Source organism: Eptesicus fuscus, chromosome 9 (genome assembly GCF_027574615.1).
Source record: "Eptesicus fuscus isolate TK198812 chromosome 9, DD_ASM_mEF_20220401, whole genome shotgun sequence".
Lineage (NCBI taxonomy): Eukaryota > Metazoa > Chordata > Mammalia > Chiroptera > Vespertilionidae > Eptesicus > Eptesicus fuscus.
In genome coordinates, this window is record NC_072481.1 from 49,509,852 (window position 1) to 49,537,310 (window position 27,459).

Genomic DNA, 27,459 nt, shown 5'->3' on the forward strand with positions numbered 1-27,459 from the left:
CAAGAAACTTGGTTGCTGCAACACATACAGTGCAGGTTAGTGGGCCAGCACACAGAGCAGAGTGGAGAAGGGAGGATTAGGAGGGCAAAAAGAGACTTCTCAGCACAAGAGGTTAAGAGATGTTGAGGATAGGGTGCAAAGGCCTAAGTTACATGTAAATGTGGTTTTAAAAAGAAAACAAACTAACAAGGAAAAACAAATATTCAATGATGAAATGTATTATTTTTTAGAATTGCTGAAAGACAATATACCTCAGATCAAAAGGCAAACCCAATATAAAAAGAAATTCAGGCAGTATCATAGTGAAACTGAAAAACACCAGATATGACAAAAAGATCGTAAAGTCAACTAGACAGAAAAGTAAGGTGATCTACCAAAGGAGAGCAGTTTAAGTGCTGATTTCTCAACAGCAACAAGGGAGTTGCAAGTTGGAAATAACACCTTCAATGAGCTATGGGGAGGGGAGGTATCTGTCCACATTTAATTCTCATCTTTCAAAGCTATCTCTCAAGAAGGGTTGCAAAATGTAGATATTTTCAGATGAACAACAGAGAGGGTTTTTTTGTTTGTTTGGTTTTGTTTTTGTTAATGCTCACCCAAAGATATTTGTCCATTTATCTTTTAGAGAGAGTAGAAGAGAGAGGGAAAGACAGAGAGAAACATCGTTGTGAGAGAAACACATTGAGTGGTTGCCTCCTGCATGCATCCTGACCAGGGTCTGGGCCAGGGAGGAGCCTGCAACCAAACTATGTGCCCTTGGCTGGAATCAAACCCAGGACCCTTTGGTCCTCTAGCCAACGCTCTAACCACTGAGAGGTTTAAAATCTCCTGACTTACTTTAAAGACAATTTCAAAGGATGAACTTCAGGAAGAAGGAAAGTGATAAAAGGTAGAAGGTCTGGGATGCAATAAAGAATAGTAAGCAAGTATTAAAGAGGTGAATTATATCTAAACATATAAATCATAATTTCTACAGAAGTTAAAAAATAGAATGAAAACAGGAAAAAACAACAGCAACACCTCAATTCAAAAGAAGGGAAGAGAAGAAAAGTAGGAACTCTGTATAAATAACACAAAATAAAATCATATAAATTATTCCAAAGTATTATCAGTAAAGTCAGATGAATGCAAATATAATGTTCTGACTAAAATCTGGAAAAATATATTGATTTTTAAAATACAGTAATATTTTATTTCCAAGAGACTACCTTAAATATAATGACCCTTCCCAAAAAATTAATTCAAAGTATGGAAAATGATATCCCAACCAATTGCTATACAAGATAGTACTTGAAACTATATTATCAAATAAACAGATTTTAAGTCAAACAGCTTTGTAAGATCTTATGATTACTACCTAATCACTACACTATGTAATAAAAGGTTCAATTCATCAGGATATTATAAATTTTACATATGCAATAATATATCCTCAGGTTTCAGACAGCAAAATATGGTACAACTATGAGCAGAAAAGAGTAAATTCCCCATCATATGAGGGAAGTATTCACATTTCACTAATCCTATATAATAAAAGGGTAATATAAAATCGACCGAACAGCAGAAATGACCAGAACGCCTATGGGCCCTCACCCCAGCCAGCCCCACTCCCCAGAGGGCACCCTCACCCTGATTAGGGGTGGGGCCAGCCAGCAAATCTCCCACAGCCCCTTGCCCCGGCCGGCCTGCCCCCTGATGGCCTCCATTGGAGTGGGCCAGCGGGACCCCACCAGTGCATGAATTCATGCACCGGGCCTCTAGTTAATAAATAGAAACAAAAATCACCAACACTTGGATAATGTACATTCTTTTCAAAACTCATGTGGACTTTTACAGTCAATTAATAATTCTGGAGATAAGTAGATTAAAATTATGTTAAAAGTTGGTAAATACTAGGCTAAAGGAAAACATAGATATTTTCTATAAGATATTTTCTATAAGGTATTTTCTTAAAAAAGGATAAGAAGGATCAGGAGTGTTAGTGCAGGAATGGAATTTGGGGAGAGCTGTTCAAAGTGCAGTGTTAAATGTGGTGGTCAGGAAAGACCGTTGAAATAGTAACATTTGAATGAAGAAGACTAAGGTGAAGGCATTGCAGAGAGAGAACACTGCTGGAGTAAAGGCCTGAGGCAGGAGCAAACTGTTTATGTTCGAGTGGATTGATGAAGATGGAAAGAAAAGATTAGGGGGAGACGTTACAGGTAGCAGAACAGTAAGGGTCTCGTAGGCCAGGTCAGGACTGTGGCATTTGCTCTGAGTAAAAGGGAATGTCCTCAGAGTGCGGGGGGCAGTGCAGTGACTCCATCTGACTCATGATTTAAAATGCCTCCCTGGCTGCTGAATTGAGAATAGACCAGAGGGAAGCAAGGTTGTAACACAGAAGCATTGAATGCATGCTCCAACATTCTTTTAATGGATAACACATTTACTTACTCACAAAAGAAGCCAAAAGGAGATAAAGAAAAGGAAAGAAAGAAAAGGAAACCTGTCTGGCTGTGTAGTGGGAAAGAAAAGAGGAAGAAATGCCAGGTGAGGAGTAAATTGCTATGTAACTTGTGTTGTGATCCTTTCTTGTGACCCCATACATTTTTAGAAAATGCAAACAGATATTTTAAATGTTCCTAGAATTAGCACGTAATTATGTGTTGTCCATTTGAGTAGTTACGGGTCTTTGGGTACTCACTCGGTCTCAAATAGGAACTTAATTGGGTTTTTCCTGAAACCCATCTTCCTAAATAGATGTTTACTTGACTTCTTACTTTGGTAAGCGATACAGCATGTTCCATATTTCTCTCAGTACACAATACAAGAACATTGAAAGTATTTATGGTTTAACACATCCTAGAAATGATACATATTCTGATTTTTCTCTCATCAATAAGAATCATTGCCGTCCAACAGAACTAACCTGATTAATCATAACACTTAATATTTTAAACAAAATGCTGAGTGTCTTCTCTGCCTCACACCATATACCACAACTCTTAAAAAATGTACTGGAAGAACAGTGTCCTAACATTCACAAATCTGAAGTCTTAGTTTAGTGACTGAGAAGCATTGGCCTGTGGGTGGAAACCACAGCTGAGACTCATCAGGGAGAGGAGGCAGAAGGAGAACAGGCTGAAGGCAGCAGAACTCTAGGTAAGAACTTGGTCTTCACGTCTCCAGATGATAAAGACTGTGATGCCATTTATCTTGTACATTGCCATATGTGTTTACATATGGATGCACATTTTGGGGGGTTTAAAATATATTTTTATTGTTGATAGTATTACAGATATCTTCCTTTCCCCTCCCATTATTCCCCTCCTCCCAGCCCCTAGCCCCCCATCCCCAGGTCTTCACTGCCCTATTGCCCATGACCATGGGCTATGCATATAAGTATGTAAGTTCTTTGGTTTATCTCTTCTTGTCCTCACAACCCTACATCGAGGTATGTCAGTCTGTTCCTTCATGCTTCGGGTCTTATTTTGTTGGTCAATTCATTTTGTTTGTTAGATTCCACAATAAGTGAGATCATGTGATGTTTGTCTGGATGCACATTTTGGAAAGAATAATATTTATTCATATTTGCCACCTCTACCCAGTTTACTTTGAGAAAGGAATACATGTCTTTCTTGCCAAATAATTTCAGTCCTTCCATACACATTTTTTTTCTGCATCGACACAACTACTAGTTATGATAGTAGTCCCTTCTCTGAGACGTAAGAAAGCTCTAATTGCAAGTGGAATAATCTGGAAATGAGCAGAGCAGTTGCCTCATTTAGGCAGCTGTGCCCAGGTGAGAAGATCAGGAGGAATCAGAAAATCCAGCAACTCACTTTGCTGCTGACCTGGGGCAGGTGAGTCTCAGTTTCTTCATCTATAAAATACTAAACCCACAGGTTCTTTATGAGGCATAAATAATACATATATGGATGTTGTATAACAGTAGATAACATCAGAGTATGTACTGGGCATACTTTATCTCTAACATCATTCAGTCAATCCCTTAAAAATGAATATTTAATTTCTGCGGTGTTTTATGAATTGTGCTATATCCTCCAGGATGATATAACTTCTGTCCTCCAGGGTTTTTGGTGTGAGCTGGGGTGATAAGATGTATGTGTAGGACCCTGCAATAGGACAGAGAGACAGCAGATAACTAGGTAGGTGGGTGGAATTATAGAAGGTTTTCCTGAGCCGAGATCGTTCTGTATTCTGGTGGCATTAGTCTTCTCACTTTATAAATGTTGACTGAAAACCTTGAAACCCAAATGCTGACATGAGTGTTTTCCTCTTCCTTTAAAGTTAAAGTGGGTGGGGGAAGGAAAGAGGAAATAAAGAAAAGTAATCAAACCTATCCCATAAATGTATTAAATAAATGTATTAATTTCTAGATGGCAGGTAATTACATTGCATTTCTATATTTCACCTTATTCAAAATATAAATTAAAAAATAGTTTTAATATGCTATTAAATTTTATAAGGATAGATAGATAGTCCAGGTGCAATCTTTTATCACAACTTGTGTGGAAGTAATCTTATTAAAGCACCTAGCATTTTTTCTGTGTTTTTTAGTATCAGTTTTATCTTTGCATAATTATGTAGATTCGACATTAGGACTTTTTCAAGTATTCTCACCATTTTTAAACTGCTGTATTTCTTCTACATTGTCCACTCTGTTATTGCTCTTGAGAGTATTTTGGGTGTTATTGATTTCTTATTAAGCCTTCTTTACATTTTTTGTCATCCTGCAATTATTATTCACTTTTGTAGGCAAGTGTTTCTACTAATTTATCCACTTAATTTACATAGTTGTAAGAGAGTTATTTTTCTGAATAACTCTGAATTTTAGTTAACTTAATTGATTGTCTTTTAGTGATTTCGGCAATAAACACATTCCTAAATCTTGCATGTAACTTCACTAAGGGGAGCTTGCTATTTCTTATGTTGATTCAGTTAGTTAATAAAATACCTTCCTAAAGATAACAGACTTCTGATACAGCATTACTGTGTGTGGTGGGGGGGGGGTAAAAAAACAACACACCAAATATTTTTCTTATTGATTTCAGAGAGGAAGGGGGAGGGAGCGAGAGATAGAAACATCAATGATGAGAGAGAATCACTGATTGGCTGCCTCCTGCATACCCCCTACTGGGGATCCAGCCTGAAACCCAAGCTTGTGCCCTGACTTGGAATTGAACTGTGACCTCCTGATTCATGGATCGAGTCTCAACCACTGAGCCACATAAATAGGAAATAACTCAATTTAAAAACTAGAATTTTGTGAATAGTGTGCTTCCTGAATTTATGAGGAGTTTGACTATTTTCCAATTGCTACACATGCTCTTCTCATTAATTTTATAGACTTTTTGTACAGTAATTGTTTGTTACAACCATATAGAGTAAATTATACACCATTATAAATGAGCACAGGTACTTCAGTGAAGGAAGTGTTCTAATTTCTGGGTTTTTCTACTTTCTTTACACTCCTTAAATCTCTGAAAAGGGACTACTATCATATAGATTCTAAAGAAGTCCATAATGATATGCATCTACTTTGAATTATATTTCTTTGGAGAAAGGTTAAAACAATATGCTATTGTGTTTGTCATTCCCTAAATGTGTGACATGGCACTGTAAAAACAAGTTTTTCCTCTCTGACATGATTGATGATTCTTATATTTTTGGTAAATCATCATTACCCTAAAAAATCAGGCACCTGACTTTCTCCCAGCTCAACAGTATACCATCTATCTTTCTTTCTGTTAAACATTTCACTCTCCTTTTAAGCAGTTTAAGTATAGTCGACATGTGATTTCTTTTCACAATAATCTTGCTATTTAACTTCAGCTTGTCCTTATAAACTATCAACTCAACATATTTGGCTGAAATAAATGGGTATTGATTATTTTTGTACTGTCATTTGCAGTTCAAATTGGTCTTTATAAACACTTGAGATTCTTTTTAATAGCTATTGTATGCTTAATATGTATGCATAGTTCTAGTCTGGGGTTAGGTTCACTGTGCTGAACTCAGGCTCAACTTACCTTAAAAGAAAAAAAAAAAAAGGAAAACAGCTCAGTAATAAAGCAAGAGCATTTCCACTGCTTCAACTCTTTTTTTTTTTCTTGAATTCTAAGCCAAATGAGGATTCTGAAATTTGGGGGTCAGGGGTTGGGAGTGTACCGGGAGGTCACATGGCTTTATAACTGTGTGAGGATGGATGGTCACAGCATGTTGCCCCTTATTCTTCCCTTTTTCTGGGCAAGACAGACTATTAATCATTATTCCCAAAATAATATGGCAATCTTATTCTTCCTTTTTTCATATGCATGCTTAAGCACACTTTTATTTTTTAATCCCTAAACTCTGTTGAGTTTTAAGACCTACCAGAGTATAAGTCAACATGACAATAATTGATACTCAATACTAGTATTTGAAGATTTCTTGACCATCTGTGACTCACGTGGTAAGAATCCTACTCTATCAGACATCAGAAAGACTAAAAAACGGACAATGGTATCTATGCATAGTAGCATTGTGAAATGAAGGCTGGAATGTGGGAGTCAAAGGACCAAAGTTCAAGTTCTCACTCTGGTTTTCCTGTGTTATTTGCACATGTCACTTAATACTCAGACTTCCTGTTGTCTCATCTATAAACAGTGATGAACTAATACCTACTTCAGAATTGTCAACTGTGCGTTATGATATCAAAGCCCTCAAATGGATTAGAATCTATGTGAGTAAAGGACACAAACATTGAAATGGAGACTAATATGAGCTGGAAAATCACTGGTTACTCTTCCAAACATTTAGTAGATACAATAAGGAAGATTCAGAAGGTAAGCACTGAATGTATGTGAAGTCATTAGATTTGTTTCTGAGTGGAATTAGGACTTAAAAAAATTGGTCTCCAAGGATAGGTAAAATTTGTAATATAAATATAGAACTTCTAAATGTTCCCACCAGAAAAGAGCAGAATTCCGTCATTCATTCATTCATTTATTCATTCATGAAATATTTATGACCATAGTCTATACTTTGTTAAGGGATAAGATGGAAGATGAAGTGGCTATAAAAAGAAAAAAAAATGCTTGACTTTTGTCAGATGGTATATGTTTTAATCTTTGGACTCTGACAAATGAAAAGGTAGTACCTTCTTTACCACAGACTAATAGGGTGAATTTTCAGATTATAGTCAACATTCTATGGCTTTGTACTTTAACAGAAATGCTTCTGTATATTCATTGTCAAATTTGAAGGCAACAAATGCTACCATTTTTTATTCTATATATTACTAAGCTTCCTAGTCACATTGATTGCTGTTTTAAATATAAGGAATTGTTTTTATTTATAGGTATACCATTTATTGTGTCCAATTTTGCTTATAATCAAGTTAAATTGGCTCAAGAAGTGCCAATCTCATTTTTTAAAATTGTCTGCACTTGTTCAAGATTATTCAATTAAATATTATCAAAGCACAATTAAAATTTTTACTTTTCTAGAAACAAATAAGTCAAGGATATTTACTCTTTGTAATTTATCTTATATTCACTTTACTGAATAAAAATTCTTAAGGAGCCTTAAGGAGCTTACAGAACACAAAATAGAAGGACTTGCAAATACTCACTATTGCTTGTATACAGACCTTCATTTAGAGGCTTATCTAAATTAGACAATTTATCTAATAAATCCATTTAAGCACTATATATTTTTAGTTTGGGATGTGCTCACAAAGCAGCAAATATAATCTCAATGAAAGGGAGGAAAAATAGCTTCAGTATCTTTGGTGACTTAAAAAACCTTGATGTCATGATTGAATCACTTTCCTTAGTTATAATCCTTGTCTACTGGTAGGAGCACCTGGTCCCCACAGAGTTGTCTCACACAGAAGAGAGCAGCTCCCAAATAAACTCCTCTCACCTTTCCCCTTCAATCCCCTAGGCCCTGCAGCAAAGGGAATCTGGGGTTGACCTGCCTTCTGATAACTGGTCATCAACAGCCATCTCCCTTGATGGCTGGCGGAGAGAGCAATGGTGAGAGGCTGCTGCTGAGTGCAAGGTGATGGTCTTCTAGGAAAGTGTTAGGAGGTGCCAGTGAGTGGCTGAAGGAAAGCACACAAGTCAGGGGTAACAGAAGGACAACATTGTTCGGACAGACACTCACTAGTTTGACTACCTGGCTCACACCCAGTGATCACAGGAACAGATATTTGCCCTTGGGGCTGGATTAGGGAAATTAATTCATTCAAACAAGAAATACTTCTTGAATGCCAAACACTGTGCTAAGCTCCTGCAATAGAGTGGAGAATAAAATTGACACTGTCCCTGTCTTCATGAAGCTTACAGTGCAGGAGGAAGGCAGACATTAAGCAGAAATTCCAGAAGACTAACATGGAATTACAATTTGTTATAAGTGCTACGATGGAAAACTCCAGACTGTGGGGTTGAACCATATTTGGAGACCTAATTGGATAAAGGGGTCAAAGTGATGATTAGCAGTTATTAAGATCGAATAGATTATTTCAGACAAAGAAAGCAGTATATATCCAGTCCCTGGATAGGAAGGAGTTTCAAGTGAGTATTCAAGGCACTTACTAGTAGATGTGCTAGGAGAGCTTCACAGTTAAAAGCCATGGTTGCATGAAAAAGTGTGTTTCTGCAAGAAGGCTCTTAGGGAGTTACTGTGAGCTAGTTCTACAGTGAGGAGTTACTGGTAAGTTCACTTGTCTGCAAAGACCTTCATGTGGAGCACTTTTCCAAGACTTTACTTCCCTGCTCTGATTGACTTGAATTCAGAAATCTCCAGTGGAAATTTGTATTTTCCTCAATCATGTGCTGAATAGGGGCTCCTGGATATGCTGTGCTATCTACTACTGTAGTCAAATGTGGCTATTAAAATTTAAATAAATTACAATTCAATAACATTTCAAACTCGCAAATCCAGTTCCTTAGTCCTAGCCACATTTCAAGTGCTCAATAACTGAAAATGGCTAGCATCTACGGTATTGGACAGCACAGATATTAAACATTTACATCATTGCAGAAAGTTCTATTGTACAGCTCACATGGTAGTTAATAGCATGGGCTCTTGAGTCAGACAGTTCTGGATTAAAATCCTGATTATTGCATTTACTTGCTGTATGATCCTAACCAAGTTACTTAACATCTCTGAGACTCAGGTTAACCCTGAATATAATAAGAATGGAATAGATAATATATCTATCCATTATACCTTGAGGAGTAATGACCAGATCACGGATCTGCAGGAGGGTGGGGTAGCGAACTACAAATGGGTGGTGAAAAGCTACAGGAGGGGGCAGGACAGAAAGCTATTGGGGGGGGGGGGAGAGGAAAGGGGCAGTGGGAGCTACAGGAGGGCGTGTCAGCAGGCAGAGAGGTACAGGAGAGCAGCAGAGAGCTACTGGTGCATGGATTTGTGCACAGGGCTACTAGTATATATATAAAAGGCTAAGTGACTGACCATACGTCTATCAAACCGTCTGACTGTCTGACCTACCAACCGGGCGGTACATATGATGCTCACTGGCAATTTAAAAATAGACTTTGACTCATGCATGTGTGATACATATAAAGTTCTCACTGGCGCCAACCGCACATGTATTTTAATTTTATAATACTATATTATATATACTATTTTGACATGTAATTTTTTGCAGTAACATAATTACCGTATGAATCTTTCTTCTAATTAATTTCCCTTCAATGTGCACGAATCCATGCACTGGGCCACTAGTATACAAGTATATATAAAGAACCTAGCATAGCAGCTGGCACATAATAGACATTTTAGAAATACTACTTATATCTGATATGTCTATTCTTTAAATCCAACTCCCTATCTCCTAGTGACTCTGTCATTCTTTATCTTCCTTCCCATCTGGTATAAATCCATTTCAACCATATTTTCACCTAAGATTTATTTTCTTTTTTCATCTTCAACCCAATCCATAATTCTACATCAATCCAACTGTCCTCTTATCCCACTGTCTACCAAGCTTTACTGAAGGAAAGTATTTCACTGTTGAGATTATCAACCTTCTAAATGGGCAGCCTTCAGGTTCATCTGGTTGACCTCCAGGCAACTTGGAAAGCCTTTAACTATACCATTCTGGCTACTCTTCAATTTTTATAATACCTGTTCTAACTGCAGTCTCCAACCCAGATTCTCACCTTATCTCTGTATCAGCATATGACTATCTCCTGTAATATATTCATTGAACTTTTCTCTCCTAATTCTGCAAGTGTATATATTTTATTTACATGGGTTCCAAATATCAGTGTAAGGCTATATTAGACACACTTGACTAATGTTAAAAAATACATCCACCTTGACCTGATCCCAGACTCCTGAATGAAAATCTTTAGTGTTGGAAATGCTGGGTCTGTGTTTGTTTAAAGCTCTCCAAGTGATTTTTTTTGTGAACTAACTCAATTTAGGAGAGTTGTGGACACCTTTGTTCATAATCTATTTGTTTTTTTATACTTTTTTAATATCATTCTGGCTGCCTCTATTTCTTCCCAGCAGTTGACATGTAGGCTGCACTTTTCAGAGCTCTTCAATGAGCTGTTAGAGCATCTGTTTTGCCTGTGGTCATCACACTTAATCTCTCCTTGCTGGAACTGTTAACACACTCCTGCTGATGTCTTGCCAATCTTGAGAGTAGCTAGAATAGCTCCTTTGCTGTGTCCTGGCTGTGCTCCAAGACTTGATTGTTGGTTATTTTGTCTGGCCATTTAATGCAAACTGTACATCATAGATGACACCAGTAGAAGGGTTCAAGCAGCCAGACGTGTAGTCTCGGGAAGATGGAAGTGCCACAGTTATATAGTAGTTTAGACATAAACATTGCTCTGTAAAACTTTTAATTTGATTCAAAGTGTTTTCTACTGGGCATAACATTTAGCATTCCAGAGAAAAAGGACATGTAATACTGTTTTAAAATGTTTTCCTCTATTAGTGTGTGGTATATATAATTTATATTGAGTTTTTTTGGCCCTCGTTTTCTTTTTGGTGGTTCTCAAAAGTGTAAAATGTCATGGATAGAAGCAAATATTTCAGTGAAAATAGCTAAATGATCAAAAATCAACATGTAATTAAGAGATCAACATATATATGTGTGTGTGTGTGTGTGTGTAGTATTATTTCTATATTTATAATATATCTATACTATCTATATAACTATATGTTAATATAGATGTTATATTTAATAAGAACTTCATCATAAGTAAATTATGCATTGCATAGTGGAATTTCAACTATTCAGTCTCCTAGTAGAATTATTTACATGATTCAATTATTATTCATTATAACTCTTTATTTAATAAAGTCCAGTTTTCATGTTTCCTAACATACTATACATTTAAAATTTTAGTATCTTATTTTTATTTGGGATAATTCTCATTAATAATAGCAACATGTGCTGAGCTCTTGAATTGTGACAGACACATGTAAATCATTTTACATATATTAACATATTTTTTAAAAAATATGTTTTTATTGATTTTAGAGAGAGAGGATGGAAGATGGAGAGAAAGATAGAAACATCGATGAGAGATAGTATCATATTGAGCTGCTGCCTCCTGCACACCCCCTACTGGGTATCGAGCCCACAACCCAGGCATGTTCCCTGACTGGAAATCAGAGTCCTCTTGGTGCATGGGTCAATGCTCAACCACTGAGTCACACCAGCCGGGCCATGTACTAACATATTTAGTCTTCATAACAATCCTAGAAGGTGGCTGTTATCCCCATTTACTTATGAGAAAATTAAGGCACACGGCACGTATTGTTTCCTGAAGTCATTCTTTAAAGACAGAATTAGAGTTTGAACCTGGTTGTCTTATTACAGAACCTAGGCCCACTTAGGCTGTGCTCCATATCTCACATTGCATATCTGTAGATCTGCTTGTGAGCATTCCAGAGAGCAACCTTTGGGCATCTGGGGAGTTCAGTTGGGGATATTTGCTGCCATTATCACACATGATGAAATTGTTCTGAAACCCTATTAGTAATTTATAACATATTTCATTTATTCTGACTTATCCTCAAGCATAGTTAGATGGACATTAACTAGATCACTTTTGTTTTCACATACTGATTGTCAGAGATATAAAAGGAAAAAGAATAGCTCATCCAAGAGAGTGGTTTACATAGATTTCCAACCAGGATAATAGTTACCATTTTTCATCAGAGTGTAGTCATGATGAGTAAAATTGGTTTCTAAAATTACATCGCAATTGTATGTAGACATTTGCATGTGCAGGTCATGTTTGCTGCCTTTTATGATTTTGAGCTTATAAATACTGGGGAATAATTATTAGTTCACTTAAGTTGTTATTGGCTCATCATGGAAATCCGTTATTTGCTGAAATGTAGTCAAAACTGTACATTGAATTAATTCAAGAGTCAAAAACTAGAAAGTTTATATAATATAGTTTATATAGCTAAGCCTCCTGGTGAAACTGCAGGGACAGGCCTGGAAATTTTATTTCCTCCCCAGATATAGTGTTAAAGCAAATTATATCATAAACAATTCAGGTTTTCACTTGGTTTCACATTATTGTATTGTTATAACCTTGAGAGAAATAACTTTTTTTTTCACTGGAAATGAGCTTCAAATGAAACTAAAGTTCAAGTTATCATTGCACATTGAGAAACATTTTCTTGAACTGTATGAACATATGAATACACACACACACACACACACACACACACATACATACAGTATCTTTTATATATAAATGGACTGATTTCAGGAAGTATATTTGAAAAAGTGTTTTTAAGAACCAGTGACAGGTTCCCAAAGAAATGGTGTTATATTATAGTACAAAAGGTTATTCATTTCATATTTTACACTATTTACATAATGCTTTTATGGGATCGTCCTGTCCTAATTTTCCTCTCTGGATGCCAGCAACACAATCATCTGTACCACTACCCTACAATATCCACCATCACCATTACCCATAACAACTATGTGGTTTTCAAATGTATGCATGCTATCAACCAACACAATTATCAAAACCAGTGATATTCCATTAGAATAATTAGGTAGATGTTAAGAAGCTATACTTATATTTTCAAAATGACAAATAAATATTATGGTTTTGTTCTGAATTTTCAAATCCTGAGCACTCAGTAGTTTTTTACTTTTATTAAAATAAGTATACACTGGTAGTACAAAACAATAAGGTTTACTGAAACCAGAAAATAATGATCACAAAGTACATGTTAAATATGCTAATCCAAGATGCATCTGATGCATTTATTACTATATTCTGGATTCCAGCATTGCTATGTCACCTGTAACTGAGAAGTACACTTTATATTAACTGACTTTTTCAAGAAGTCACAATTATTGGAATTAGAAAAGCCCTCCCAATTTAGCCATTATCATGAAAGAAAAGCAGCCATTCCTCTCTTGAAACTGATATTTCAAATGTTGGTGAAAGATATGTTCTTTTTTTCTAAAGGGTGACCTATTTTTGATAAATTTGTTTTCTTTACAAGTAATCTCTCTAGTCAGTAGGTCTCTGCCTTAGTCATCGGGCTGCTATAACAAAATGCCACATACTGGGTAGCTTACACCACAGAAATATATTGCTCACAGTTCTGGAATCTGAGAAACCTGAAATAAGGTTCCAGCAGATTAATTTCCTGGTGAGAGACCTCTTCCTGATTTGCAGATGACTACCTTCTCACCAGAGAGGGAGAGAGAGAGAAGAGAGAAGAGAGAGAGAGAGAGAGAGAGAGAGAGAGAGAGAGACCAACCTCTGGCCTCTCTTTCTGTTCCTCTAAGGACACTAATTCCATCATGGATGTCCATCTAAATTTAATTATCTTCCAATGGTCCCACCTCCAAATACCATCGCATTGGAGCTTAGGGGTTTAATGTGAATTTGGGATTGGGGGGGGGGGGCACAAACATTCAGTCCATATCAGTCTCTAATCTGAGAATGTGTATATGAGTGTCCACATGGTATTTTTACATTTTTTAAATTGGAATGTCTTGGAAAAGTCAAGCACTTTTCAGTTTAACACAGTCTCTGCCACTCCCTATTATATTATTCCTTGCTACATACTCAATGACGTTGTCTAACAAGCCTTGGTAGATGCTTGAAGTCTTGACTCTTTATTTAAACCATTTATCTTCTCAAAATTTATCAAGATTTCTATATTAATATACTCTTTTTATTCTTTTTTTTTTTATAGGATGGAGAGCCTACTAAGGGGAAGGAATCCCCCACAATATCAGAGAAGTCCTTGTAAAGAAGTTCGTGCAGCACTTCGGAAGAGGCCTGAAGAGGAGTGTAAGTATTTTAATAAGATTAACTATATCGTAAATAGATTTTGGTGAGTAGCATTATAAAACGAAAGGGTTAACCTTTAAATAATTTTTTTAAAAATAGAGGTACTTAATAAGTATTTATTGCATCAAATTGAATTTATTTTTTAAAACCTATTACCATACAGTACATGGATTCAGACCCTAAAAGACCATTGTTAAGATGCTGTACTGATAATTGGGTTTCCAAAGACATTGGAAAAGGCTGCACAACCTACCATATCTTTCTTAGATAGTCATGTCATGAATATTAATGTTTCTAATGAGTCTTAAAGTTAAAAATCATTTTGAAATGTGTTTAAAATTAACATCCTCTAGTTTCCTTTGACCACAATGCTTTTTCAACATTTAAAAACAAACAAACCTGAGGACTATGAAAACCACTGCATTAGACTAGAGAATAAATATCTAGTGGTAAATATATTAGTAAACCCATTGAACAGAGAAAAACATTTGATTTAATCCCATTTAGGAAAATATTTTGGAAGATGGAAGGTGTGTATCTCATCATAAACTCATTTTATTCTATCTTCGTATTATTGCATATTAGTGTATATACTTGTCAGAAGATGTTTAATTTAAATATTTCTAGTCATTAGCATTTTTTGAAATGATTGACATATTATTTGCATTTTAAGTTTCTAAAATGACCCTTAGTACTAACTTTCTTCATGGTATTTGAATATAATTATTTTCCGGGAAGTAAATCACATTCCATTATGATAACATTTATCTCAATTTTGTCCTTTTCCAGGAACTTACATTTTATAAGGATAGAGCTAATGCAGTGGGTTCATTGGCATGTACAGCTTAGTAGACTTTTAAGATTACACTGGCATTTTAAATTAGTTTGAAGTACACTGTTCCAAGTAAAGACCAAGTACATTAAATCTGGGTACATTCATGGCAAGTTGAGTGTTTTTGCTTTGTTCTGTTTTATTATAAAGTCAATGGACAACCAATGTAATGTTAGTTTTCTTTTAATTGGTAGATTTAGCTTCAACACTAGAAACAATATCTAATTAAAACTAAAATTTCAAAATGAAGATTGAGTTCATGGGTATCTTAAAACAAAAACTATAAGATGTAGGGTCTTGCATCTTTTATTGGGTACATGAGAAAGCCTGGGGGGTTTTCCTTTATGCTAGTCTATCACAATCAACTTAGTATCTGGTATAAGTTCTGCAGATTTTCTTTAAATTTTAGAAGGGATTTTTGTAATTAAATCTATATTGATTCTTATAGAGTTACTATTTAACAAATACAAAGTAATTTTTCAGGCCTCTTGTACTGAGTTGGTCTAGGCCAGAGGTTGATCAACTGATCTATTGAATAAATCCAGCCTGATACCTGTTTCTATAAATAACATCTTATTGGAACACAGCCATCTCCTGTTTACTTAGGTATTGTATATGGCTGCTTTTGCACTACAAAGGAAGAGTTCAGTACTTGTGACACAGACTACCTGGCCCACAAAGTCAAAAGTATTTACCTGATTATTTATAGAAAACGTTTTTTGAAACCTGGCATGGGCCAGTCATTGTTAAAGTGTGGTCTCCAGACCAGCAGCAGCACCTGGGAACTTGTTAGAAATGCAAATTTTAAGGGCTACAACCCACATCTACTGAATCTAAACCTCTGAGAGTCAGGTCCAGTAATCTGTGTGTTTTGAAGGGGGCCCTACATGAGATTTGGATGCAAGCTCAAGTTTGAAAACCACTAGCCTGGGTCAAATAACTGGCTGCAGATGATACTAAATCATCATGGATGCAAAAGACTACTGATTATAGAGATATTTCAGAGTTAATACAGGCATATGTCAGAGTTAAGTCTTATTGTTATCTAATATAAGGTACATAATATTACTGATGCATGTGTTATAACAAGAAAGACCTCATCAATTGAATTGTGGCAGTCATGCCATTTTTGAAATAACACAGCAGGAACTCAGCTGGGTTGACTATGTTATAAACCATGGAATGATATAATGAGAAATGAGAAATGGTAAAATATTGTCCTCTTCCAGAGAGGTCTTAAGTATCCCTTGTTAATATAATGAACCGTTTTTGTCCTGTTACAGGACAGGATTGAAGTCCTAAGAAAGAAGCCTTCTTTAAGAATAGAAGCAACGTATCATATTAGTTAATTAAGACATTAACTTCAGAGTCACACAGTAGTGTTTATTGTCTATGTGACACTTACTGTGACAGCTACAGGACTCTCAGTATTTTTTTCTTTCATCTTTATTGTTGAGATTATTACAGATGTCCGTCTTTTTTCCCCCCATTGTCCCCCTTCACCCAGTTGCCTCCCCCTGACCCAGGCCTTCCCCACCCTGTTGTCTGTGTCCATAGTTAAGGCATATATGTATATAAGATCTTTGTTTAAACTCTTCCCAACTCCCCCTCCCCACCTTCTCTCTGAGAATCCTTAGTCTATTTCATTTCTATGCCTCTAATTCTATTTTATTCACCAGTTTATTCTGTTCATTAGATTTCTTATTCATTTATTTTGATTTTTAGAAGCAATCGCTGATAGATATGTATTTGTTGCCATCTTTTGTTCATATTTTTGATCATTTCCTTTTTATTCTTCCTCTTCTTAAAGAATACCCTTCAGCATTTCATATAATGCTGGTTTGATGGTGATAAACTTTAGCTTTTTCTTGTCTGTGAAGCTCTTAATCTGACCTTCAATTCTAAATAGCTTTTCTGGGTAGAGTAATCTGGTTGTAGGTCCTTGCTATTCATCACTTTGAATATTTCTTGCCACTCCCTTCTGGCCTGCATAGTTTCTGTTGAGAAGTCAGCTGACAGTAATATGGTTACTCCCTTGTATGTAACTAACTGTTTTTCTCTTGCTGCTTTTAAGATTCTCTGTTTGTCTTTAGCCCTTGGAATTTTAATGATGATGTGTCTTGGTGTGGTCCTCTTTGAGTTCCTTTTGTTTGGAACTCTTTATGCTTCCTGGACTTGTAAGTCTATTTCTTTCACCAGGTAAGGGAAGTTTTCTGTCATTATTTCTTCAAATAGGTTTTTAACACCTTGTTCTCTCTTTTCTTCTGGCACCCCATAATGCAAATGTTGGTATGCTTGGAGGTGTCCCAGAGACTCCTTACACTATCTTCATATTTTTGGATTTTTTTTTTTTTCTTCTGGTTGGGTTTTTTTGCTTCCTCATATTTCAAATCATTGATTTGATTATTGGAATCCTCAACTCTACTGTTCAATCCCTGTATATTATACTATATTTCAGTCAGTGTATGCTTTATTTCTGAGTGGTCTTTTTCTATTATTTTGGCATTCTCCCTAAGATTGATGAAAGTCTCACTAAGTCCCTTGGAGGTTTCTAGAAGATTCTTGAGTATCCTTATAACCATAGTTTTGATTTCTATATCCAGTAGTTTACTCTCTTCCTTTTCTTTCATTTGCGATATTCCTCCCTATCTCTGCATTTTGGCTCTTCCCTGTGTTTGTTTCTATGTATTGGGTAGAGCTGCTATGTCTCCTTGAGTTGGTAGAGTGGCCTTGTGTAATAGGTGTCCTAGAGGGCCCAGTGGCTCAGCCTCCCCAGTCACCTGAGCGGGGAGCTCTAAGTGCACCCCTTTGTGGGCTATGAGTACAGTCTTTTTGTAGTTGAACCTTGATTGCTATTGGTGTCACTGGGAGGAATGGACCTCCAGGACAATTGGCTGTGGGGACCAGCTGCAACTGCAGTGGGAGAGCTGCTGTGCAGGAGACACCCCTATGAAGCAGGACTTGTTTCTGTGGGGCTTTGGTGTTCACTGAGTCTGCCCCTGGTATGGTCTGACACTGACCACTGTGTACACTGGCTCTTGGGTCTCCAGGGAGCTGCAAAGTCAGCCACTACCTGGTGCCACCTGGCAGGAGCTACAGAGAGATCTGCAGATTCCTCCTCTTTGTATTGGGTTTGGAAGTACCCAGATGAGGCTCAGCTGTGAAGGAAGACAGGCTGGTGCTGGTGCTGGGTCTTGGGCCTTTAATTGATAGGTTTGGGCTCTCTAATCCAGCTGCAGCTTGTTTTACCCTGAGCAAGGACAGGCCATTAATATGCAAAAACCTCTGCACACAGGTTGGGTGTGGCTACAAATTGGATGGGGCAGGGTCTTAGGGAATCACCAGGGTGGAACAAAAGAAATGCCTGCCAGTAAGCCCTGAGACCAGTGAGGTCCCAGCACAGAAGCAATGATCCCTGCAAGCACCTCTGTCTGGGAGAAAGCTGCTCCTGAGTTTTTGCCCTGATGCCAGACAATCCAGTTTCTCTTCCTATGTGTCTGTGTTCCCCAGAACCTCACCCTGGTGCTAGAGCTCAGAGGAAGTTGGACCTGATAAGTTCAGTTCATGCGCTGGCCTTTTAAGAGAAATAGCTGGGTCTCCAGCAGTCTCTGTGTCACTGTGCCCCAATCTATACTGGTTTTTACAGCCAGTTACGGGAACTTCTTTTCCCAGTTCTGGAACCCTGTGCTGGGCATTTGGTGTGGGGCTGGGACCTCTTGCTCCTCATGGGTGGCCTACAAAGAGGCGATATTACTCCAAATTAAAAAAAGCAGCACACATGAGTGCACATCCAGACCCTTGCACACCTCCACGCCTGCTACCAGTGTCAGTGTGCTTTCTTCTTTGCTTCTCTAATTGTAGGACTTCCATTCAGCCAGCTTTCAGGCAGTTCTGGATGATGGTTGTTCTGTATTTTAGTTGTAATTTTGATGTGGTTGTGGGAGGCAGCAAGTATAGGCATTTACCTATGCTGCCATCTTGGTTCTCTCCTCCATATTTTTTTAAAATCTAAGCCTCAGTTTACTTATTTGAAAAATGATAGACCCTACCTTATAGGATTGTTTTGAGAATCAGGGAGATATGTATATGAACTACTTAGTGTAGAACCTGGGATAGCAAGTTTTTTTTTTTTCTTTCCTCTCTTTCTCTACCCTTGTTATTATTGTTGTTATTTCAAACTGTATGAGGATAATAAACCATTTCTGATTGCAGAAATTAAAATCCATAGAAATTACTACTACTATTTTTAGAAACAATAATGCATGGCAAGGAGTATAGGCTTTAAACAAATGACATAAAGCTGACATTCTTAAAGCAGTGTTCAATAAAAATGCGTGTTAGATAGTAAATTGTCTCACACAATGGCATAGTTCTTTCCTAGTCATTCTACAAATTCAATACGGAATATAGACAAAGATTTGTTGGTCAACTCGCATGGAAAACTGTCACCTTGGAAAATCACCATAGAAATAGAAATGGTAGTGGCTCCCCTTTAGTGAGAGTAGAAAGGAATAGAACTTAACTCAGACAGAGGACCCTCCAGATTTAAGGAGAGCCCTCTTGCATTTAGAAATGGTGCATACAGGAAGGTTTTTTACTAAGTGTCATGATTCAAACTGCCTTCTTTCATAATATTTTATACTCTTTTACAATATTTTTTAATCAACGCAAGTCTTAACCAATTATTTTATGTGAATTATATCTATGCTGCATCTAGCAAAGTAAACTTTCAGCAAAAATAAGTTGTTTCTTATAAAAGACAGACTTTTAAACATGTTTAAGTTATTTCCCGTTAAATAACAAAATTAAAAACTTGGTTCTCAAAACCACAGACCCATTCAGCTGCATTCCCACATTCTTGCTCTATTCCCAGACAGACCTTTCTAAAGAGGCATACACACTCACTCCATTTACCTGTCTCCCACTCACTCCTCCAAACCCATGCAACCACGCTCCTCCCCAGTCACCATACAGAAACAGCTTTCATTCACAGCACCGACGATCTCTGTATGTTGTTGTGTTAGTTTTCTCTTGTTGTGTAACAAATTACCACAAACTAGGTGGCTGAAAACCAATGTATTATCTCACTGTTTCTGTGTGTCAGGAGTCCAGGTAGGGCTTAGCCTGGTTCCCTGCCTCAGGAGTCATACCTGGCTGCAGTCTCATCCGAAGCTCAACTCAGGAAGAATCCACTTTCAACCTTACTTAGGCTGTCGGCAGAACTTGTTTGCTTATAGTTTATGACCAGGAGCCCTGCTTTATGCTGACTTCTAGCTGGAGGCCACCTTTAGGTTTTAGAGCCTCCTGCAGTCCTTGCTTACGTGTGCTTTCTCCACATGACTGCTCACTCCATTGAGCCAGCAAGGAGACTCTCTTCAAGGAGGGCCCTGTCCTTCTTTTAAAGGCGTTTACCTGATTAAGTCAGGCTCACTCAAGATAATTTACTTTTGATTAATTCACAGTCAACTGATTTGGAACCTTAACTACACCATCACCTTTTCCATGTTCTGTTGGCTAAAAGCAAGTCACAGGTCCTGCCAATCCAAGGGAAAGGGATGACTTAGGACTTGAACACTTGCGGGGCAGGGGGGTGATCATGGGGCCATCTTAGAATTCTGGCTACCACTTGCTAAATCCTTCAGGCATTTTTTTTCCCCCAATGTTCTTCTTACTTAACTTCTTAACCAAAATTAATACTGTTGGTCATTTCCTCTTTTTTAAAATTCTTAATGCTTTGGTTACCATAATACAATACTTGCCCTGGTTTTCCTCTGTCTCTCTGGTTATTCTTTTGCATGTGCAACTTTCTCTTTCCAGCCACTACATACTAGAATTTCTGAAAACTGAAGTCTTCTTCTAAATATACTCTCTCCATAGACAGTTTCATTACACCCACAGCATGTTATTCCTGTAATCAGATGACTCACAAAATAATACCTCCAACCCATGCATCTCTCCATATATCCAAATATCTACTTAACATAGTCCCTTGGATATTTGGCCTATGCCTCAAACTCACCAAATCCGTGATCTTTCCCCCAAAACCATAGCTTCTTCCAGTGTTTTTGGAGTGAGTGTTAGGAGCTCTTAACCATTTCTGTTCAAAGAACATAAATCTGGGAGCCATCTTTCATACCTTTTTCTCCTTTTTCCTCTAACATTCACTATAAGTTTAAGGCCTGGAATTCCACCTTCTGAGTATGTTTTGAGGCTGTTCACAAATCATCTCCTCTGTGGAGATTCAAAGATTCTACCAGATACTCCTGTAAGTGGCCTTCCTGTGTATTCTTCTGAATACTTTCTTCTTAAAATGATTCTCTGGTCATTTCTCATTCAAGAAAGACAAAATCCTTACTTAGTTTATAGGACTTTGCATAGTCTGGCTTCTACCCACCCCTCACTTTCATCTCGCACTTTATTCCCTTGCCCTTTGTATTATAACCACCTTTAATTCAGTGATAGGAACACAGGATATATATATATATTTTAAATGCTATATAACCAGAGAACAAAAAACTATCCTAGAAAAGAACATGTATATGATAGTATATGTTTGGAAAGCAATAAATGCAGAAATTAGAAAAAATTACAAAGCTGTTAAAACTTTTCAATAATCACAAGAAGATAAGTACTTTAGGAACTAGCTGCAAAATAAACAATATGGGGGAAAAAGCAATTTTTTTTTCAGAAAGAAAAAAGGGAGAATTAAAAATGAACATTGATGAGGAAAGAAATTATAAAAAACTGAACATGAAGAGCAAACTTGAAATCTCCACTGGAGTCAATAAAATAATTAACACTGTAAACATACTAGGAATTGGAGGAGCAAATAGTTGAAGTCCATGAATACAAAGAAAGCATGACTCACAAATAAATATGAAGAGATATAATGACAAAAGAAATAAAATATAAAAATATAACCTAAGAATTATAAACTGTCCTGAGAAAGAAATCAGAGCAAGTTAAAGGGAAAAAAAATAATCAAATACTTAATTGAATATATTTTTCAAAGTTATGAAAATATCTGACTATATATTGAAATGTCTTAAAGTGTACTCTATTTACCACTTAAATGAGGGCCACACCCAAATACATCCAGACAAACATTTTAGAATTACATTATCTGCTCTTTGAAGAGCAAGATATCTTTCATTTACCATTATGTCAACAACACACAGCATAGTGCCTGGAGTTAGGAGATGTTTAACAAATATTTCAGAATGAATGAAGAAATCAATTACTTTACTTTAAAAGTAAAAGAGCACCAGCTTGAGAATAAGAAAGAGGGCATGGGGTTGGGGGAGAAAATACAAAAAAGAGAGAAAGTAAGGAAAGAAAAACAGACAAAGAGGGAAAAAGAGGGAGGGAGGGCGGAAAGAAGGGAGGGAGGGAGGAAAGGATGGAAGGAAGGAAGGAGGGAAGGAAGGAAGGAAGGAAGGAAGGAAGGAAAGAAGGAAGGAAGGAAGGAAGGAAGGAAGGAAGGAAGGAAGGAAGGAAGGAAGGAAGGAAGGAAAGAAGGGAGGGAGGGAGGGAGGGAGGAAAGGAGGGAGGGAAGGAAGGAGGGAAGGAAGGAGGGAAGGAAGGAAGGAAAGAAGGAAGGAAGGAAGGAAGGAAGGAAGGAAGGAAGGAAGGAAGGAAGGAAGGAAAGAAGGGAGGGAGGGAGGGAGGGAGGGAGGGAGGGAGGGAGGAAGGAAGGAAGGAAGGAAGGAAGGAAGGAAGGAAGGAAGGAAGGAAGGAAAGAAGGAAGGTAGGAAGGAAGGAAGGTAGGAAGGGAAGGGAAGGGAAAACTTATAATTATGAAACAGATACCATGGTCTCATCTTTCCCTGTTCCTCCCTTCAAAATTCAATTAAACACACTGGAAATTATTTAACAGACCATGATAAAACAGCCTCTGAAAGCTTAAAAAATGAAGACAGACTGGCTGGGATTTCCAAACTGGAGGAAAGACAATGTGATGTGTCCCTTGGGTTTTCTTTTCATCTTCCATACATTCCTGGACTGGGTGCCAGAGAAACCTACATCACATTGTCAAAAGACATCATAATCATAATTATAATTATAAAAAACAAGAAAAGCCTGTTCTCTCAATCCACCTGCAGCAGCAGAACAGTGAGGCCCCAGGACATCCTAGCCCTGCTGTCCCTGGCAGGCAGAACTATCTGGTATTAATGGTGGCAACAGTGAAACCCTGTGTCTTCGTACCTTCCATCCAATGGCATAAGGAGGCCCAGACCCAGTGGCTTCTGTGCCTTTCCTGAAGGCAACATTAGGGAGCCCAGAAAAGTACCTTCCTGCCCTGGCGGCAGCACCCATAGCGTCTGAGCCAAGAGCCCATCAGTGCCAGAAGAACAAAGCAGACCAGAATAGCATTAGCAGCACAAGGGGTCAGAAACTTTTCCCCTTTGAGTGCCAGTGATGGACTGAATGTGAGTCTGTCTAATGGCATGGCTTCTAAAAAGTGAGGTAAGCAGGTGTCTGTTCCTGGAGCCCTCGTGGCCATCACCAGGTGCATTGCTGTCATTCTTATCTTTCTATAATCTGGAAAATTAACCTCCTCATGTTCCTGACCCCCAAAACAGTTGTTGTTAGCTCAGAAATGTGTGCCTTCAGGGACTTAATGAGGATGTGTCTGCTCTTTCAAGAAATTTTCTTTCCTCAACATTGGACTATCCCAGGCAGGCCTTGAGTAGAATTTCTTTCTACTCTTTTTTACAGAATTAGGCACATTGTGTTTCTTCTCCTTTAAAATTAGAATTCTAGCCCAGCCAGCATGGCTCAGTGGTTGATCATCAACCTATGAACTAGGAGTTCACGGTTCGATTCCCGGTCAGGGTACATACCCGGATTGTGGGCTCAATCCCCAATGTGGGGCGTGCAGGAGGTAACTGATGGATGATCCTCTCTCATCATTGATGTTTCTATCTCTCTTTTTCTCTCCCTTCCTCTCTAAAATCAATGAAACTCTATTTTTTAATTAAAAAATGCTAATTCCATAAATTTTTAGAATCTTAACAGCAAGGCAATACCTGTACCTTCACCTCTAGTGATTTTATTATTTTGAAACTCACCTAAGAATTCTTTAAATATTTTTTGTTGGTGTTCTGCCTTCTGACCTTAGATTTGTCCAGATTTTCTAGACACTTGGTATAGTGTCCCCATTCTTCAAGTTATAGTTCTGCACTGCTATTGCACTGGACTCCTGAAACACAGCTTGACAAGGCCACATCATCAGTAGTTTTTCTGACTGTCCTTTCTTGGAGATTCATTCTAGATTGGGCTCTGAAATTTTGTCTCTGCTTTGGTTGGATTTCTTTAGGCACCAGTCACAATTGTTTGACTTGGTAACACTGACACATCTCTTGCTTTTCTACTTGCCTCTTTAAAATTAGTTAGAGCTGGGGCTGTTCATTTCTTTCTCATATTTGTTTCTCTTCACCTGGAAGATTCCAATTTCTATTTCATATCCCATAAAATCTCAAGATTTCTCCTAAGGAAATCTCTCTTTTCCTCCAAAGTAAACAGCCAGTTTTCCTTTATTTTATTTTTCTACTTCTTCTTTTCTGATAATAAAACTGTAGCATGCTTCTTTTAACACTACTCCAGTTCATTTTGGAAACCTTACATAAACTCAGTTCTTAAAGGCCAAGTGCTCCAGTCTTTGTTATTTCTTTGCATAGTCTTTAGGTAGAAAATAATTTCAATGATTTTTGTCATCTTTTTCAATTTCATTTAGGAGAGGGAAGATCCTCTTCATTGTAAGGGCTCTCTATTATTTTTCATTTGTTTATTAATCAAATTCACCACCCTTCTGTGGGCACATCTACAATGAAAGATTTCTGAATTATAAAGCCATGGACAGTGCTTGTGTGATTATCCAGCCCAAAGCTCAAGATCAGATAGCAGGAACTCAAACACTGTGGCCAGCATCCACGAAGGTCAGCAGGATCAAGGCAGCGTTGATAAAACAGTCCCATCTGCCCAAAAACAACCACTTGCTTGGGAGTAAATCTGCTGTAAGCCTCCATAAATCCTCAAGTCAAATCCTGCATGACCCACTTACTAAAGCTGAAAGCCCATGGCCATATGCATGGGTCCCATCAGAAACTTCTTCAATCATTACTTGAGTCACCCAAATCTACTTTTTTTCCATTTATATATATTACTGATTAAACTGACATTGGAGGATGTAGCTCAAGTGCAGAGCTACAGTGGTCTTCCTAAGATTTAATCCATCTAGCCTCACCCTCTGGGACTTGCTGCTATACAGCTGAGGTCTTGGCGGCCAAATCAAGTGTTCCTAGTCAGGCTCCAGAAGGGAGGGAGGGAAAGGCCTGAGTGCTTCAGAACTGGCCAATCAGGTAACTGCTTCCACATCCATGGAAAAGAGAAGGGCGCAAGAGCCCAGGAAGATTAGGGAAAATGCCTCCTCAAGGAATCCTGAGAAGTAAGAAACAAGTCTGCCCCCTCCTACAACACTTGTACAGCACATGTCACCATGAAGCAGCTCTGGCAGAAGTTCTTGGCGGTCAGTCTGCCGTGACATGAGTTCACATCAAAACCTAGAACACCTGTCCCAGAATGAAAGGCCAGCCCGTAGAGCTACTTCTGGTAAAACTTGCATGTCCGTGAAGCAGCATAACTTCATTAAAATTGCTCTATGGGAGAGTTTAATTTAGTTTTCAACCCTCAGTACTTCCTTATGCTGAAGCCACCTCTCTGGTACCTCACAAATTTGACCTCCTGTCAAAACATTTGATCCAGAATGACTTCCAAACCATGCCACAGAAAGCAAAGGCTCTATCTAGAGCGTCCATCAGTAAATCAACAAGAAGCCTTTCATCATTTGAGACTCCATCTGACACTCCTATTTTTTCTGTCCTCAGGAACACAAAGAAAAGTACACAAATTTTCTAGAGCCCTTTCTTATCCCTACAACCAAACTCATTGCATTCTGCTTCCATTCTAGACATCCTGTACAATTAAGATTTTGAACAACCATTTTTAATGACATAAGTGAGGTACAACTATATTTTTGTCTCCCTCTGCATATTTCAAGGGGGATAATATCCCCGTCCCTGATGTTATTGACCCACTCTTAGGTAATAGACAGCCCTGTGATTGCTTTAAGTCAGAAAACACAGGCTCAAATTTTTCCTTAGATTTGTTAGTCCAAATTATTGATCAATGTTTTAATTTTCATTAGATTTAAGACTTTTTTCCCCTCACGTTCCCACCCCATCAATATAGTGCTCGGTCTGACTCAAGATAAGAAGGTGTGGTCAGCCCTTTTCACTTCCACCCACTTCACCTCTCTGACTTTATAACAACTCTTTCAGAGCCTCTAAAGATTGAAGAGGGTGCTGCAGAGACTTTAAGGAACAGGGAAGCTCTTGCTTAGCTAGAGAATTCTTCCTGAGATATGTTAAAAGTAACTTCTGGTTTGGGAAATAATTTTCATTGCTTTTCTTGTAAAATCCCTTCACTGGCAGAACTTGCCTCTGGCCTCTGTAGATAGATACATAGCTTTTCTAAATGTATTTGCAACACCTGCAGACCCTAATAAATACAACACTTGCTTCCAGGTTCTTGCCTGTGGGTTCATCTGGTAAACCAGAATACACCAGTGAAGGCATAAAAGCCTTCTACCTGTGAGGCTGGTTCTGCTACTTCAGAGAATAGCAATGATAGTCCCTAAAAATTATCTAGGTGCTTGACAACACATCCAGCTTTCTCACTCAAGCCAAGGGGGAACAGAGGAAAAAGGGGACAGGGGCCCAGAAAATTCTAGGGAACTCAGCAGTAGGAGTCCATGACCGTTCTAACAATACTGAAGTGACTCAGTTCCCAAGATTTGAAGTCAGTGTCTCTCTATTTCAAGTTTTATTTCTCAGCAGAGAGAGGATTTGACCAGCAGTTTGCCATATCTTTGTGCCCCAAGTTCAGGGTCATGTTGTGTGTGTATTAAGGCCATTCCAAGACAGAAGGAACCCTTGTTGGCCAGACAGCTTCACAGGAGGTGTCCACTCTAGTTTGAAGTACATGGTCCTCCCAGGACCCATTGTGGCTACATCTCTATTGTTAACCTCTACAATCCTTGACTTCGGACCCTCTACAGCTCCAGCTGTAAAACCACAAGTATTTGCATTAGGTATGTGTTGTTGTTTTTTTAACTGAACTAGATAAAACTGTACCTGTGGCTTTTCAAATGATAGATAAAAGATACAGACCAAGCCTCAAGAAACTTCCTCTATAAATTGTCAAATCAGATGATTCATATAAAGGAACAAAGAAGTGTATGAAAAGAAC

The 27,459-nt window shown here is 37.8% G+C and overlaps 1 protein-coding gene across 1 annotated transcript in view; it reads left to right on the forward strand.

The window, feature by feature from the left end:
- The window catches only part of LRRC7 (leucine rich repeat containing 7), a 478,750-nt gene that overhangs the window by 82,172 nt on the left and 369,119 nt on the right, over positions 1 to 27,459 (forward strand). The window contains exon 2 of the mRNA XM_008139425.3: positions 14,221 to 14,318. Coding sequence (XP_008137647.3) covers positions 14,221 to 14,318 — 98 coding nt within the window. The remainder of the gene's footprint in view (positions 1 to 14,220; positions 14,319 to 27,459) is intronic.